The following is an 18,273-nucleotide window of genomic DNA, read 5'->3' on the forward strand; positions in this document are numbered from 1 at the left end:
AATTCTTTGAGTGGTAATTTTCAATTACTTCACTTTACAGTACAGATCACTGAAACTCTACCCAGCTATCAAAGGATAGCATTCTAATAAATCCATTTTTTTTAAAAATTGTTTTATTAGTGATAACTTTCAAGAACTTCACTGTCATTTTGGAAATATATATTTTGTCATGCTAATGCAGGGTTTCCTTTGACAGCTGAGACAAGTTTCATAAGTCTACTGTACATTACAGTGAAGTTATTGAAAAGTTTCATAAAAATGATGAAAAAATGTATTCATGGTAAAAACAATATTAGCTGTATTATAATCAACAAGGCTCCTTTGGTGGTTGACACAAGTTTCATAAGTCTTCTGTACGTTACAGTGGAGTTTTTTTAATGTAATTGCCCACAAAATCCATTTTTATATCAAGTGCTGTAGTCTGATCAGTCTGCAGCTGCAAAATTAGAGTGTCACTATAGCCCTTTATAATCACAATATTTTCCCAGGATGAAACTGATTGAATTGTAGGCCATACATTTATTTAATTTTAGTGCAATTACAGTCAATAGTTGGATGGCATTGGCCAGTCAAGTAATCTGTTACTTTCCCAACACTGGCCTCGACTCTTCAGGCTCAAGTAAGTCCTGAGTGCTGGAACTAGATGTGACCAAGCTGGACGTCATGCTGAAAGAGTGCACTGCAGACAGGTGAGAGCTTGGTTGGAAAGTCCAGATGCTTTTAGGTAGCATCTGAAATGACTTTAGCAGCAGGTCAGTGGACAAAGAACAACTCCTGTAGTGTGCTTAAATAGTATTTTAATTGCATATTCATAAAATATTAGCGCTGCACAACACAGTGAATTGGTTAAGGGTCATCAATTATTTTTCAAGCTAAGATTAGAAAGATTCTCCATTTTATTACAGTAGAAAGTACAAAAAATCTCTTCAATCACAGTAAAGTTGAATTTACTTCTACAGATTACAAATGATTTATCGCAAGTGGTGACTGAATATAACAGATGAGTTCAATCGGGCGATGAGAGAAGAAGAACGCGCTCATGTAGCCTCTCAGGAATCGCAGTTATTCTCAGTGCAACAGTTCTGGTTTTTGCCTTAAGGAGCTGTGTAAACACCGTATGTCTGGAGGAGTCTGGCAGGTTAGTGGAAGACAGAGGAGAAGCGTGTTCTCTCCGTGATGAAATGTACAGCACCAGGATGGAATGGCTCAGTCTGGACGAGGTAAGGCCGGCCGGTGTGTGTTCGGTGTGTTCGACCTCGGTCCGGGTCCGTGTCGGGTCAGTTTTCTCAGCAGTGTGTAGCAGTGAAGGGAGGGTCTGCGGCTGCAGCTCATCTCTAAGGCTTGATCTTGTAGCGGAGGACGAGGTAAGTGGCGAGCCGCAGGATGAGGAAGAAGACGCCCAGGACGATGAAGTCGACGTAGAGCTTGGCGTCCTCCACGTCCAGCAGCTGCAGCACCTCTTCAGGCTGCTGGAACTTACAGGCCTTCCCCGGACACTCCAGCTCAGAGCGGTTCATCCCGTAGATGGACAGGATCACGCCTTCAAAGCCGTACCTGAGGAAGGAATGACACTGAGCTGTTACCAAACAGATTATAAATAAACTGATAGATTGAAGGATCGACTGATTGATTGATCAATAATGGATGCCTTATTAGGTCATATGTCTGCAACATGTGGCTTTGGAGCTACAGGTTCCCTCTGCAGTAGTTTCCTGAAGTTTTAACAAAATTATCCAAAACATTTACTTTTATTTCTATTTTATTTGAACGGCTGAGTCAAAAGGACTCATGTCTCTTGGCTGAAAAGATGCCAGGAAATGGCAAAAATGAAATGAGGAAAAAGGTAAAACCACAAGAAAAGGACACAAACCTAAAATTACGTGAATGAATGAAGAAAAAAAGAGCAAAACTTTTCTTTTATAACAAGCCGAAAATACAAAAACTACAACATGCCAACATAAAAAAAAAGAAAAATGCTGAAAAAAGGGGTTGAACTGTTAAAATTGTGTACAAAAAAGCTGGAAATGTAATGTTTACCATCCTGAAGAGTAAATGCAACTTCAGATCTAGAACAACATTTGAAATTATACGCGTTAAGTTCGTCTCATTTTCAAAGTTAAATGTCTTTAAGTAACTCCAACTGAATTTGATGGATGGCAAATTCTGGACAGACAGGCTGATCTAATGACAGCTCTGTGACAGAATGGAGGGATGAATCATTGGTGGACCGACAGATGACTGGATGGGCAGATAGATTAATAGATGGTTGTTAAATGAATGGACAGATTTTTATAGGGATTTAAAGGGTTTAAATTAATATCTTTTCTACTGGATGTGAAAACAGAGAGACAGTACAAAAGTATTTTCCAGTTCAGAGGGACACACCTGACGTAGGACACATAGGAGCTCCACTGGAGATACTTGGGGATGGTGTCAAAGTTGACGAAGAACCCGGAGAAGAGCAGCACTGGGATGGCTGTGACGGGTCCCACGAACGTGGCCACCTGCAGGAGAGCGGACACGACACGGTCTGCATTCTGAGGATTCAGATCATCTTCAGAACAAACACAAATCGAGAAGAGAAACTGAACTGAAATCCGGAACTTTGATTTGATTTCAGTAAAGATGGAAGCACCTGTCGAGGTGGACTTAGACTTTGGTTGTGTATTTATTACTTGACATGTTGTGGAGCAGATTTCTCAGTGAACCGGGCAGCCTTGTACCTGTAGCGAGGTGGAGGCGGCGCCGACCAGCAGGCCCAGTGACTGGGCCACGAGGGCGGTGCAGATGGACAAAGCGATGAAGAGCAGGTAGCGGCTGGCCTCAGGTGGCTGCTCTGTCATCCAGTACACGATGCTGCAGTACATGATGGGGCAGATCACCTGCAAGGAAAGGCAGACCTTCTGACAGCTGTAGTGGAGCTCTGATCCATCATCTTCTGATTTCCCAGACACACAACACCCAACGCTGCACTGATTTCTCTAAACAGTTGAGTGACCGTGCTGCTGCTGACCTGGAATGGAATATCAGCCATGGTTTTGGCCAGGCAGTACGCCTTCAGGCTGTACCAGTAGTTCAGATGCTCCCTCAGAAACACTGACATCTCCAGAGGAACTGAACACAGAAGCACAAGTCACCACACACGAACAGACGGACGGAGGCGGAAATCACAGCACAGCCCGTCTCCGTCATACTCACAGGTCAACACCGTCGGCATGAGTGCCCCAAACATGAGGAAGAGCATAGAGAAGAAGAGAAATCCAGTGTTGTTAAAGACCCTGCTGGCATCATTGCCAATGTTGAGATAGAGCAAACCTATTAACACACCTATGGAGATGTGGCAAATCAGTCTGAGGTGGGTCAGAACCTAAGAACACAGCAGATGGAAGCATCAGAGACCAAACGTGATCAAACATCATTATTCCTTCACTTGACTGTCATTTCCATGGCAATGATTTCCAGTGAAAACACAATAACATGTAAACAAGGCCTGAATCACACAAGTTGATTAAAAATAATTCTATCAAATTAAAGTCCTTGAACTTTAATCTCCTCATAACAGCTTGAGCTCCCTCGCTTTGAGAACCCTGATGGAACTCCTGCTTTGATTGGGGAGCGTTTGGTGAACAGAGGTGGTCACCCACCTGGTCTCGACATATAGTGATGAAGGTTCTCTTGAAGAGGATACAGAACTGTGTCAGAGTGCTGGTGGCAAACGTATGACTCTCTATGTGCCCTCCATCCTGTAGGGACAAAACCAAGTCATGCAGCTTTCAGAGATTTGATAAAAGTTTAATGGGGCCTGCACTGAGGCAGCCGGCTGAACCTCACCATGGTGCACTTTGCCGTACAGACCGAGGAGCTGTTGGTGTCACACGGACTCTTCTTCTCCTCTAAAGCGCACATTCCACCTTGGACGGCTTCAAACAGCACCGGGTTCAGGTCTCCATACTCTCCTGAGGCCACTTCGATGACTGAACCAGAGGGAGACAGACTTAAGGGATGAGCTGGATGGATTTTGCGTGGAAGCGACGTGTGGTGGACGTACTGAAGTCGGCCGGGTTGTGGTAGGTGGGGCAGTACAGGCCCAGAGTCTTCAGGTAGGGGATGAGGTACGGAACCGAACCTTTGTAGATACACTGACCCTGACTGAGGATGTAGAGCTGTGGAGGAACAACGACACACAGCAGGAAATGTTTTCTTCAAACTGGCAACAGGACTTCCAATCCACACACACACTCACTCACACACACCTTGTCAAACATCTCGAAGAGTTTGGCGCTGGGCTGGTGAATGGTGCAGATGATGGTTCGTCCTCCCAGTGCCAGAGAGCGCATTAGAGACACCACCTGGTAGCAGGACACACTGTCCAAGCCACTGGAAACACAGCGACCAGACCGACCAGTGAAGAAGACACACACAGGTCAAGGAGTTTCTGCAGAATCATCGTCATAAGAATGGAGCCACATTTGTAAATTCTGTTTCACGGTTATCCATATTAAAGAAGACTTTTTATTTCTGACCTGAAGCAGCGTCTTTCATCTTCCTCCACAAATGAAAACAAAACTCCGTCTACAATTTAGAGTCCAATAAGCTGAAGAACCATTTCAGCTGCTGCAAATTTATCCACTGAATTCTTCAAGTTCTTTTAGCCAGTTTCAGTGTTTTTTTTCTTATTGTTTTCAATCAGTTTTGTGTGTTTTCCCTTCTTTGGAGCCTTCTAAACATTGCAGCTGATTCCGTCTCACCTGGTGGGCTCATCGAAGAACATGACGGGCGGGTTGTTGACCAGCTCCAGGGCGATGGCCAGACGTTTGCACTGACCGCCAGACAGCGAGCTGGTGCGAGTGTGAGCGCAGTCCAGGAGCCCCAGAGCTGTCAGGATCTCATTGACCTGAATAGGAGGGGTAGAGAGGACCGAGGGGGGGGTGCATCAGGCCGGCTTAGGGTCTGCAACATCTCTCTTACCAATCTATCCAGTATCCGGACCCAATACTGGATATTGGCATCGGCAGTTGTTATTTGTTCAGCTCACCAGCTCTTTCTTCACGTCCATGGGTTCATCCAGCTTCAGGTTGGCTGAAACCTGCAGTGAAGAGGACGAACGACGGAGGATGACCATGACGGTTATGATGCTGATGAAGAGGCTGAGGAGCAGCTCACCATCATGGCCTCCCTCGCTGTGAGGTGAGGCAGCAGCATGTCCTCCTGCATGATGTAGCAGGACATCTTCCTGAAGGTCCGCAGCTCCCTGGGCTTCCCGTTGACCAGGATCTGACCCTTCATCCCTGATTCCCTGAGGAGCAGGAGGGACATGTGGGTTAAACTGGAGCTCTTTAACCTGCAGCCACATTAGTTTATTTACACACCAAACTATGGTGGCGATTTTATTTAGGGGTGATTTTTGTGCTCTCACCTGTACCCAGCTAGAATGTTCATCAGAGTGGACTTGCCGGCCCCTGAAGGCCCCATGATCCCGATCAGCTCCCGACTGCAGAACCTTCCAGACAGGCACTTCAGCAAAGCTTTGAATCCTTGGAATGAAAAAAATAAAGACTGCATAAACATGTAGATTTGTACCTGAGCCTGGTTCTCCACATTGAAACCTGGTTCTGCAAGTTTCTTCCTGCTAAGAGGAAGTTTTGCTTTCCGTCGTCTCCTCTGTTGCTCATGTGGGAATGTTGGATAAGTATTTGGTGTTGAATCAATAAAATTGAATTGATTTGAGTTGCATATAAAAACATAAGGGTAAATACCGTCTTGGATGTCACTGTAACACAACAGAAAGCTGCTACTGTATCACAGAAAAATCTCGATCCTGTGTAAATGAAAGACGTCAACAGCCACTTCAACAATTGATGCACCATCTGAGAATCTACATCTGGTAGCAGCTTCATTTTTTTTGCATATTGCTGTTTCCCACATTCCTTCTGCTTTTATGCGGAGACTCTTGAGTCTGTACCGTCCGTGTCATAGCCGACACCGATAGTTTGGAACTGGTCCACACTGTAATTAGGAGAGGCTGGATGGAGGAAAACACTGTTGCACAATACACACAAAGGTTTTTACACAATGCAGCTGAAAGCTATCTGAAAGAAGCATTTTTCAAGTTTTTGTGCAGAGAATGAATAAACAAAAACCTGAATTCCTCAAAAAAGAAGAAAAGGGGACTCAATAGGTGTGACTGACCGAAGAGCTGTGTGTGTGTGTGTGTGTGTGTGTGTGTGTGTGTGTGTGTGTGTGTGTGTGTGTGTGTGTGTGTGTCACCTCTCCTCCTCCAGCAGGGCCCCTCCTGGATGGTGTAGGAGACGTTGATGAACTCCAGGTCGACGGCCGAGCGTTTGGGGAGGTGTGAGAAGCGCTGAGCGTCGGTGATCTGGTTCTCCACCTTCTTGAGGTGGGTGAGCATGGAGGCGTCCTGACTGGCTCCGTTACACAACACGCCCTCCTCCATCGGGACGCTCACCGAGTCCGGCTCCAAGGCCTTGTTGTCCATCCCAGCTGTCTGACTGCAGGTGAACAGAAGAGATAACGAAAACACTTCAACTCCTGAACTCCTCCACTGTCTGATCAAACTTCTGTGGGCTTTTATTGCCTTGTTGGTACATTTGAAGGTAATTTCCCCAAAGTTGTCCATCCACACTAAGGAGGATCAAGGTGATCAGATCTGTCCTGATGCAGATTGTTTACGCTCGTCCGTATCACGTGTTCATGGATAACTACATTTTTTTTCTCCCCATACTTTCTTTGGAAAGTCTGGAAGTTGGACAGAGTCAGACCAGCATTGTTTTATCTGAAAACTCTTGTGGACTGCTGGGAGGAACTCAGCCTCACCCTGACGGCTCTATCAGAGGTTTGAAACACTTAATAGAGTCTAGAGTTTAGCTGATGTATTTAAAATGTTTCAGCAGCTCAGGGATCTAATAGCGGTAGATAAGAGGCATGAGCAGAAGCAGGCATGTCTTCTGATTTCTGTTGTTCCAAAGCTGCTGAATAAGAGACATTGATGGTCGATTGATTGATGGTTATTATCAGCTCACCCAGTCAGCCTGCTGGAATAATTAATGGAAGTTTTGTCCACAATGATCTGACCAGTAAGACCATTACAACTTTTGTTTTTGTGGTTTTTTTTTTAATGAAATTTACAGTTAGTAGATTTTACCTGCTGCATTCGCTCTGGTTTTCATTCACTTTTTACCGTCTTTATTTATTGACCATTCGCCTTGCAAATATTAATTTATTTGACATTTGAATGTTCTAGTCTGTTAATATATCATTGTATTCTTAATTTTTCTTTTCTCCAGGTGCTTAACTACAACCTTCAACATCACTGACTTAAAGAATAAACTGTTTTCTCTCTCTTCAGGTCATTCCACCTGTTTTTCCACTGCTTTATTTGAGCTTAGATGAGCAGGAGATGATCTTCTGTAAAGAATCAGATTTTACAGTTAAAATAACCTGGACCATCAGCGAAACAGAGAGCCAGGCAGACGGTCTTTTCTTGGGTTAAAGTGTGTTTCATGAGGGATTTCAGCCCCGGATCACCTGATGAAGCTTCTTCGGTGATGGTTCTTCATTAGCACGGCTTCAGTGGAAACGTATATACGTTTCCTGGGAAAGGATAGCTTAGGAGCTCCCAACGTCAGACGAAATCCACGTCCATTGTCCTGGCGGGACCCTAAGCGGCAAAACTATGTAGCCTCCCCTGTGATCGGGCGATTAATAATCATTGAAATGGAGATCCGTCAAATCTACTTTGTTCTGCGCAGACTACTGTAAAACGGTTCCCAACTCTAAGGTGGTACAGTAATTTGTCCTTTTGGAGACAGAAGTCTTGTTTAATCACTCATGGGGTCCTTAATCCTCCTGGGGATTAAAATCAACTTTCTTTTCCAGCCTTGATCTGCTGGGAGTGGGAGTGGGAGCCGCCCCCCACCCCCGTCCCGTCCACAGTTTCCAGCTTGGGAAAAAAAAAAAAAAAAAAATCTGCCGACTCAGGTCCACCGCCAAGCACCGAGCCGCGCTAATGTATGGGAATTAACTGGTCCCCCCCACTCCAAGACCACGACGTTTCCCCGGCGAGATGCTGGGAGAAGCCAGAGGAAAGCCTCCTCTGGATGTCAAAACCTCCTGACGAGAAGGAAAGGAGACAGAAAGACGCTGCGTAAGGCGGCGTGTCACGAGACGACTGGGATCCAGAACGAACCTGCTGAACCGCCATCGCACCGCTTCAGATTATCTACTGTACCGCTGGTTCAATGCCCCACATACAGCAGGATTATAAGCCCATTAAAATCAAATCCACCGGCCAAGTCCACACATCTGAACCTGGAAATCAAAGCGGGGAGATGAAGTTCTCCCACTTACCTGGTTGGACTGAAATGAACTCAGGAGAAAGGTCTCATGTTGAAATTTAGGATCCCACAGCTCTGAATAATCTGAGTCCAAATTAGACTTCAATACAAGAGAGTGAGTGAAACTAAGCAGCGAAAACTGCAGAAAACACTGTCTTTGGTTTGAAGAGCACGAATCAACATGGTTTTGTTTACAATCACATCGTCAGCCAGAATTAGTCGACCGGGTCTTTTGTTAATGAGAAAGGGCTAAAGAAGTAAAACATAAAGGCCCGTTCATACCGGCAAATGATTTCTGTGTTTTTGTGTCCAAATATAATTGAAAAACAATGGGGAACGTGCGTTCACCGGCAGTGAAAATCCCGATGGCACATCAGACGTGTTTTTGCAGCGCGTCGGGGCGTTCTGGCGTTGGCGTTGTGTTTTTGTGGTGCGTCACGTTTTTGCGGCCCACGCTGAAGTTGGGAAATCTGAACTTTTGACGCGGTATTTTTGCGGCAAACCAATCAGAGAGCGTCTCTAAGGTGACGTAGGTCAGGGAGCGGGGACCGGTGAAAGCGACACTCATCCTGGCGCAGCTCCTGGAGCGAACGGTGAAACTCACCAAACTCCGACCGTCTGGATAATATCGTGCACCCAGGCACGGCGTACTGTCCGACGACGGCGTCGTTTGCTTTATTAAGCAAATACCACTCGCTCAACAGGGTTAGCCATGATGCTAAGCTAACACGGGAAATAAGGCTGGAAGCCCCTCCTTCCCACCACAAACTCGCCGCGTCCTCGGGGGCCTGGCGTTGTTCAGCCGGACCTCAAAATTGAACCGCGTTCAACTTCTCGCGTTTTTGCGTTTTTTGACACAAAAACGTGTTCAGTCTGAACGCGGCTTAAATTGTATGCGGAAAAACATAACCAGCTATTACCAGCTTCCGGTGGTTTCTAAGGTGGCTGAAAAATGGGTTGCAAAAATGGTCAATGAACATCTAAATAAAGGTCTTTGCTCCTTACATCCTTTGCAATTTGGGTTCCGCACCAATCACTCTACAGAGTTTGCAATTAGTTTATTTTTATAAAAAATTAAAAGCAAACTAGATAACAACGCTTGTGTTGGTGCTGTATTCTTAGACCTCAAAAGGCATTTGACACCGTCAATCATGAAATTTTATTGTCAAAATTAACACTTTTCAATTTTTCACCTGATGCTGTTCAATGGTTCAAATCTTATTTATCCTCTAGAAAACAGTTTGTTACGATTAATGGTGTCAAATCCCCTGCTCTGGATGTCCCTGTAGGAGTGCCGCAAGGGTCAATACTTGGTCCACTGTTGTTCTCCTTGTATATAAACGATCTGCCAAATACATGTGCTGAAGTGGACTTTCAAATGTATGCAGATGATGCAGTTGTCTTCATACATGCAAAAAGTCCTAATGAGGCTTCTTCCATCCTGACCTCGGCTATGGAGCAGATAAATCAGTGGCTTTTTAAATCTTGCCTGTAGCTCAATAGTAAAAAAACGGTCTGCATGATGTTCTCCAAACAGTCTTTAAACACTACCCAGTCTGGTGTATTTTTAAGAGGTGAAGAACTAGAAATTGTTCCTGATTTTAAGTACTTAGGTGTGATTTTTGACTCAACACTCAGTTTTAAAAAAAATGTCAAGAACCTATCAAACACAGTCAAGTTTAATCTACGAAATTTTAGGCAGATTCGTCAATATATAACACTTAGAGCCGCAAAAATGTTCTTACATTCAATGATTTTGTCACACATCGAATATTGTATCACATGCTGGTCGTTGACGAGTGTGGGTACTTCAAAATCTATAGAATCTCTTTATAAAAATTAATTAAAAGTTTTTGACAAAAAACCGAGATCCCACCATATCTGTGATGTTTTACAAAAGCACAACTTCCTGAGTTTAGAGAATTTTAAGCATTTCAAATCAGCATGTTCTGTGTATAAAGTGTTTCATGGACTGGCACCCCCTCCACTGTTGGACTATTTTAAAATAAAGACTGGTGCAAGGACGCGTTCCACCTCTAGGGGCGACTGTGAGGTGCCATTCAGAAGAACTGCTTTTGGACAAAATGCTCTGTCTGTGAAGGCCAGTAAGATCTGGAACGGTCTCCCCCTCACTGTCAGAGAACGCTCCACTTTTCCTCTTTTCAGAGCTCAGCTCAAAGTGTGGCTTAAAGCAAACCAGTCTTGTAATCACTAATTCTATTTTTAACATGTTCTCTTTTGTACTAATTGTGTTCCTTTTTTCTCATATCTGCCTAGGGACTACGGATGTAAATTAGCCTTGTGGCTATAATCCGGCATATTTACGCCTGTTTTGTTTTGGCAATGCAGATGTTTATTAATGTGCACTGTCCCTATCAAATAAATAATAAATAAAAATAAATAAAATATTATGAGGGAGTCCGCAGACATGAACCAAAACAATTGACAACAAGCAGACAAAATTCAAGTGACAAAGTTGAAATGTGTTATCTAATAGTGGTGCAACATATGGAGACTAAATGGTTTTCCCCTGAAACACTGTGGTGTAAACAGGGCCTGAGTACTACCTCTGTCAGAAGCTGCCAGCCTCAGACAAAAGGTAACAGGCTTCAAGATCTGAAGCTGAACTTCTTCCTTTTGCCGGCAAGCTGCAACCTCGGAGTAAAACCTTCTCTCCTTATGTAACAGCAGAAAGACCCAATGTAAGGATTTGAAGCTCAGGTCTGAGGAAGTAGGTTAATACTGCTGCTCTTTGAAGGAATAAGAAGAAATTCAGCGACGAGGCTTTGACAGCAAGAGAGGAAAGGTCTTAAAGCTCCTGTACATTCCTGCTGGGAGGCTTCCTAAGCTACAGAGGCGATCACACACCAGCTGAAGGGCCAATGAGGGAAGGAACCAGACCTCTATTCTACCATTTTTAATCAGATTAGCCCGCCAAATGTGTGAAAATCTCCTTTAAAGGACAAAACATGGACAGAGCACCTTGATAAAATAACTCATTTTAACTGCCAGTGCCTTTACTTCCAGTACAGTTCACTGTATTTGAATTGATTTGTCAACAAATTGTCAACATTGTTTGAGGTGTGATCACTTAGTGCAGTGGTAATTAGTTAAAATTAAGGATCAACCAATATGGCTTTTTTAGGGCCGATGCCGATTATTGGTACTTATTGAAACCGATAACCGATATGTCGAACCGATATTCATTTGCAGTAAAAATGAACATTTTGGCGTCAAAATTTAGCTGTGGGTTCGACATTGTTACAAAGCCCAGAGTAGTGACTTCAGGCAGAGAGACAGACGGCTGTGTATATGATCCAAAGAGCACGTTTTTAAATAAATTATATTTTATCGGCTATTGGTGGGGGAAAAAAAAGGCAGATGTCGATTTTTAGAAAAATGCCCAATATCGGCCGATATAATCGGCCAGGCCGATATTATGGGCCAGGCCGATAATTGGTCGATCCTTAGTTAAAATACATCTGAACTTTGTTTCTTCCACTGCTTGAACGATGACAGGAGGAAATGTGATAACTAGGTCATGTGATTTGTGATCAATACCAACACTTGTTTTTAAGCTTTGATATTTACTCTCTCTCTTTCTCCCAGTTCACACCCGATAAAACGAGCTTTGGGATCTCACGGTCATCAACCTAGTGGGCGGGACTACAGCACTGAGGCCCCATCTGATTGGCTGATCAGAAAGCGACAGCGAGTGGCGGTATGTGAGAATGTGGTTGTGCAGAGCACGTCTGGTTGGGATCAATGAAAGATTTAAGCCACATGAAGGACGGCGGCCTATACTGCCAGTGATGCTAAACTCCACCCTGGATGCAGCAGATCACCCAGAGTCATCAGGAACAGATTCGACTTCCTTCAAGAACAGGAGGAGGTCGTCTGTATGGCGCCTGCTCAGCACTGCTGGTCCTACATGAACAGAGTGAGCGTTTACCCAGAATGCACTGGGGCAGCGGCAAAGGACTTTGGTGTCCGGTTCCCTGCAGTGCTCCACATCACCGACTGGTCAGGAGAGGCAGACTGAAGATCCTGGATCATAACGGGAATCTAAAATCCAATGAAGTCAAGTCGGGAGTTCAGAAAATATGAGGAAGTGACAAGATTTTCTAAGAAACCCCTATGATCAAGAGAGAGTACAAGACTGAAGAAAGCTTGGATAGATTCAAAAGAACGACGACGGAGCACACGCTACTCTACCTGACTTTCACTTCCACTCAGTCTTGTTGGTCTAAATATCTGCCGCCCGACTTCCCATTTAAAAGAGGAACTGAGCGTCCAATCAATGACGACCTTGTCCCGCTATGTCTTCAATGTTGTAGTGTTTTCTGAATTTTGTGGTGTTAGTGTTTTTTTTTTTTAATGCTTTGAACTTCCAGGCCACCGTAGAAAAGGCTACTTGAACTTGTTTATACTATGAGTTGCTCTCATACTTGCTATTTAATCCCTTTGATGTCAACGTTCACTAGATTGCATTTTAAAATGATTGCTTCTTTATATATCAATCGTAACTCGGGTTTCAGCTTAAATGTTGAATCCACCCCCTACAGGAACCAGGGTTTGAAACCCGCCTAACAATCTGTATACCTGTTCTCCTCTGTTCTCTCATCTATCTCCTGAACCCAACTGGAACAGCAGAAAGTCTCTGAGTCTCTGAGTCTGGTTTTGCAGGTTTCTTCCTGATAAAACAGTTGTTCATTTCCTCTGTCTTCTTGGTCATGTGGAATTGTTGAACTTTCTCTATTAAAGTACCTTGAAAAGACTGTGTTGAGCTACATAAATGAATTGAAATGAAAATTGAACGTTTTTCCTCTTTTATATGTATCAGATGGAATAATTTAAAATAACTGTTATTTCTCCTGTGTGCAGACATGAATAAAATACAAGCATAACCTCATAATTGATTCATATGCATTGAACAAAAAGTGCAACTTCATTTTTTAACCACTAGTGAACATTTATCTGCTTTTTCATTTTAATTCCCCAAATTGTTTTCTTTTTAATTAATTTAATTTGCACATTGCATCATTTCAAATGCAGGTGGAAAACTAAATGAATAAACCAAACTGAACAATATTTGAACCAGGAGTTTGAAACCCAAATTAATGTATTCTAGTAACAATAATGCAGACTTTAGATTAAAATACTAAACACAGCTGGTGGTCCCGCTCCGGGGGGTCCTCAGCGGCAGAGAGAGACCCAGAGCCCCGGGGAGCGGCTCTTACCGTGGCTGCCGAGGCGTTGCGGTCCCGCTCGGTGTTCTCCTCCCGGTCACCGTCCCCAGCGGTCTGCCGCGCTGCTCCGCGTCCACAGGGTCCCGCACACCGGGGCGGGGTTGCCAGGTCTGACTGCACTGCTTCCAGCCCGGACATCAGATAAAACCCGCCCAACTCAGAGAAAAGCCAGCCCAGTCAAACACACCTCTCAGGGAAACGCCAAGTGGCATGCGTAATGTCATGTGCGTAAAATCTGAAATAATAGAACCATAAACGCACAAAAGAGCTACATAACCAAGAAAAAAAAAAAGGAAATTGACATGACCGAATTTATTAACAACTCGATATAATGAACCAACGAGATTTAATAACCAAATAACTACACTTAATAAACCATTTACTAGCGTAACAAACAAACAAACAAATGTAATTTAAATTAACCATATAGCTGCAATTAATGAGTCAATGACTAAAAACAATGAACCAATACATTAAAGGTGCATTAAGGAGTTTTACAACCTTAAAAATACTTATTTTCCACCATAAATATGTTACACATTTTTAATGACGTGTACAATGTGCCCTGACATATTCGTTACAAGTACCTCTTACAGCGCTAAATTCTCACTTGAAAGTTGCAGTGCTGGTTGGCACCAGCATTTTTTTGGGGAGAATTTGAAAGGAATGATGTAAAGCGCTCTCTGCTCCTTGAGTTTTGTTTTGTCCGCCATTACTCCGCCAGATGCTTAGTGAGCAACAACTGAGCAGGATCTTCCAGAAAGTAAGAAAAGACTGGCTTCTAGCACTGCCACAGCTCCAGCACAGACTCCACCAGGTAAAAGAAACTTAAATTTTACTTGAGCGCTTCTAAACGAGCAAGGAAGGAGTTCCCCTCTTCCGTGCACGTGAGCCACAGGGACGAGTTTTTTACTAAGCTGCATTACTCCCAAGGCCTGCAGGGGGCGCTGTTTCGCATAAAACATGCAAACTCCTTAAAGCTCGTGTCCGGAGTTTCCGTTCGTTTCCAATGTATGTATCATTTTTCGACAGAGCTTAAATGTGTCAGTCTGGTTCGATACTATAATACAATATTAGCATAAAGCAATATAAAAATTTATTTATGAGCCCCGCCTTCATCTCATAGACCCCTATGTTATCCGAAAAAGCGCCGGTCAGCGTCAGCCAATAGATTGCGAACTTCCGCATTCTCGTGCTGTCAATCAAAGTGTGCACACAGCGTCGCAGCCAGAGAGCACGGCCGCTCGCCCAGGCAGAGGTGAGTTAGCTCCGCAGCAGCCGGCCCGCTTACCTCGGATATATCCACTGTCTGCTGAACATCCACCGTAAACAGCTAAACATGGAGGATGCTGTAGGACTCGGAGGCTCTCATTTTCACCCGACGGATAATAGTGTGCACAATTAAGGGGGCGTGGCTTGGTCGCTCATGAAAGCAGAGGGAGGGCGGAACCTCGAGACTTTGGATTAAAAAAAACCCTCTCTCTTCCAAAACTCCGGACACGAGCTTTAATGCACCTTTAATTAATGAACGTCCACATTAACTCTACCAATACCTACATTTAATCAGACAAGGTGGAGCAGTGATTAGCGCTCTTGCAAGAAGAATGGGTTGAAATGCTGGCTCTGGGTCTTTCTGTGTGGAGTTTGCATGTTCTCCTCATGTATGCATGTGTTCTGTCTGGGTGACTCTAAATTGCCCCTAGGCGTTAGTGGTTGTTTGTCTCTATGTGTCGCCCCTGTGACAGACTGGCAAACGGTCCAGGGTGGACCCCGCCCTTGTTCATGAAGCTATATGGCTCAAAAGGACAAGTGGGTTAGAAAATGGATAGACTTATACATTTATTCAACCACTGTCTACATTTATTTCACCAATATCTACATGACATTTATTTCATTCTTTCAAAAATATGGTCCAAAAACGTCAGAAATGGAACTCAATTTCATCATTTCAAAAATAAAGAAATAAATAAAAAAAGATCAACAGCTCAGTTGGTAGAACCTTTCAACCCTGAGGGGCCTGGTGGTTCAGGAGAAGAGCAGGATGGATGGATGGATGGATGGACCCCCCTATCAGCAGGAGGGGTCACATGCAGGTCAGTCCGACTCCTCTGCTGTACAGAAATGTGGATTTCTTCCTTTAATATCTTAATGCCAAGAGACAGGTGAAGGCTTACCTTTATGTAACCCTCATCTCTACAGCCTGGCGGCAGTTTTCCCACCGCTTTGAAATCTGCTGTAAGCTCACTTTAAATCAACCTACACATTCAACCATGTTTAGATTTCTGATTAAAGACAAATGAAGATTCCTCATATTTTTCAAGTATTCAAAGTGTCTTCTGTACGTGGAGAAAATTAACTGTAAACAATAACATGAACAAACAACCTATTACTGGTGACTGTCAGCTATAAAATTACCAATTCATGACAGTCTGGAGGAAAATATTCTTGTCCATCTGCTCACTCAGGTAGAGAAGAATTATTTACTATGAATGTGACAAATCTCAAGCATTTTCAGAATGTGCTGTTTTCGACCGTTTACATGACGTTAGAGCCCGAGAATTTTCATAAAGTACCACCTTGGAAGCTATTTTTGAAAACGTTGCATTTCCAGTGGCCTTCAACACTGCTGTCATGTAAACAGACCCCAAAACAACAAACATTTAGCACTTAAATCATTGCCAAAATCAGGGCCTCAGACTCTCTGAGGTTACTCAAAATGCTTCGCTGTGACAAAAATAATATCTATTCCACAATTAAATGTACAACAAACAGTTTTTATTTATAGTTATATGTTTGAGACAGGTGAGGTTTAAAGGGTCTTATAGCTGACAGTTTGATAGTTGAGAGTCACTGTAATAGCCATTTGATTTGGATGTGTGTGTTCTCCCATTGTTCATGTTGATAGTGCTCTGTTCTCTGCAGGCGTGTGTGTGTGTGTGTGTGTGTGTGTGTGTGTGTGTGTGTGTGTGTGTGTGTGTGTGTGTGGTTTCATTAGAAAAACAATCAGCAGCACCAAGTCGTGGCTGAAAATGAAAACTACATTTATTGTAGTGTTTTTCCTGTTGACTGATCCTCCAGCGCATTTATTCATGGCTCGCTTGCAGTTAGACTGTTTTGCTGTAATTTCATATATAATTCAGAATTGTGGTGTATTTATTTTTCTTTTGAATTGGAGTTGCTGATGACAACGACTGACGGCAGGTCAAACCTTTCCATCTCTGGGAAACACATTTGAACACTGTCAAGCTGAGGAAGTCTCATGAAGCGAGCCAGAAGTTAGAGCCACACCTGTAGAAGACGTTTAGTTGGTTGAACAAGCATGGTTCAGCCCCTAGTTGGTTTAGAGATGATCTCAGTTTTTGACAGAGCTGATTGGTTCGATATTTCCCGTTACTTAATGAAGAATCTAAGCTTTACAGATTCTAAAATGACTCGATTCAAAACTCTTTTGATTTGTATGTTTTTATTACATGTACTTGGTTTAAATCATCTTTAAACAGGTCCTCCTTCTTTCTCAAAGATAAATTGTTTCCATTTCATGGATTTCAGGAGTTTTCCAGAAGCAGAACACTCTTTCTTTGTGTTTGTACAGACCTGTGATGGTTCAGCCTCTTCAGCATCGTTCCTATGGCTCCACTGCTCCGACACATCCTCTCTGACTGGAACAGGAGACATTCCTCACAGTCTTTGAGGATGTGACAGACATGGGAACAGGCCAGGACTCGTTTTCAGATAACACACATCTCCAGAGACTGAATCCTCGGACACATGTGAGCGAGACGTGCTGAGACATGAGAACAACATACAAACATACACTGTTCTCCTTGTTCTTCCTGACACACTCCTGTCCATCATCCACCAGTGTCTGGATCCTGGAAATCCAGCTTCTTTCCTAAAACCAGTTCTCTGATCTATTTCTCTACCTGGGAAGTCGTTTTGAGAGAGCTGTGTTTCCAGTGACTTTGTGTAAAAAAGGTCCACACTTCCTCTTTCATGTAATTTTGTAGCTTTTGGCTTTTGCTGCTGACGACACATTAAAGTAGAGTTGACGTGGCTGTAAAACTGCAGCGACACGTGTTGCAGCACTCTCCGCTCACTTCTTGAGTCATTTTCCAAAACTCAGGCAGGTGGAACAGTGGAAAACATTATCAACATGTTTTTGAATCCAAGATCAACACCCACAGTGCTGTGTGTCAACAGTGCTGAGATGAATAAAACCCGGGGAGTGTCCAGAGACATCCAGAGGTAAAGCTGCCACCATGACTCCACCTGCTCTCCTGTCTGCAGCTCTGCTGCTGCTGCTGCTTCCTCCGACTCTGACCGACGGTAAGATCCACACTCACTCCCTACCAGCACTCTGGTCTCTGCTCTATTTCCTGGGCTCTATCTTCCTGCAGATGGGCTGGTTCCCATTGAGGTGGTGGTGGAGAACAGATTGTTGGGCACGACTCCAGTGGTCCACACCAGCCATGTGAAGTATAGAGGAATCCTGCTGGGAGCTCTGCGGAGACTCATGGAGTCCAACATGGACTTCAAGTAAGATTCTGACATCAGCTGCAGCTCGATGGTCACGTTTGATTGGTGCCAATCTATCAATGTTTATTTGTATAGCACTCTACAGTAACCTGAAATAGCCTGGAGTGGTTTATAACTGTAAAAAAAAAACATAG

General features: G+C 43.7%; 1 protein-coding gene across 1 annotated transcript; it reads right to left on the reverse strand.

The window, feature by feature from the left end:
* Positions 1-1,334: 1,334 nt before the first annotated feature.
* LOC115400044 (ATP-binding cassette sub-family G member 4-like) lies at positions 1,335-6,496 on the reverse strand. The gene is made up of 14 exons (XM_030107695.1): positions 6,268-6,496; positions 5,417-5,534; positions 5,164-5,296; positions 5,036-5,086; positions 4,749-4,894; positions 4,254-4,377; positions 4,049-4,163; positions 3,832-3,974; positions 3,645-3,743; positions 3,199-3,367; positions 3,014-3,114; positions 2,724-2,882; positions 2,386-2,504; positions 1,335-1,554 (listed from the first exon to the last, which is right to left on the reverse strand). Exons 1-14 carry the CDS (start codon positions 6,494-6,496, stop codon positions 1,335-1,337), a joined length of 1,926 nt encoding a protein of 641 aa, XP_029963555.1.
* Between the last annotated feature and the right edge of the window lie 11,777 nt (positions 6,497-18,273).

The sequence above is a fragment of the Salarias fasciatus genome, chromosome 14 (genome assembly GCF_902148845.1).
Source record: "Salarias fasciatus chromosome 14, fSalaFa1.1, whole genome shotgun sequence".
Classification (NCBI taxonomy): domain Eukaryota; kingdom Metazoa; phylum Chordata; class Actinopteri; order Blenniiformes; family Blenniidae; genus Salarias; species Salarias fasciatus.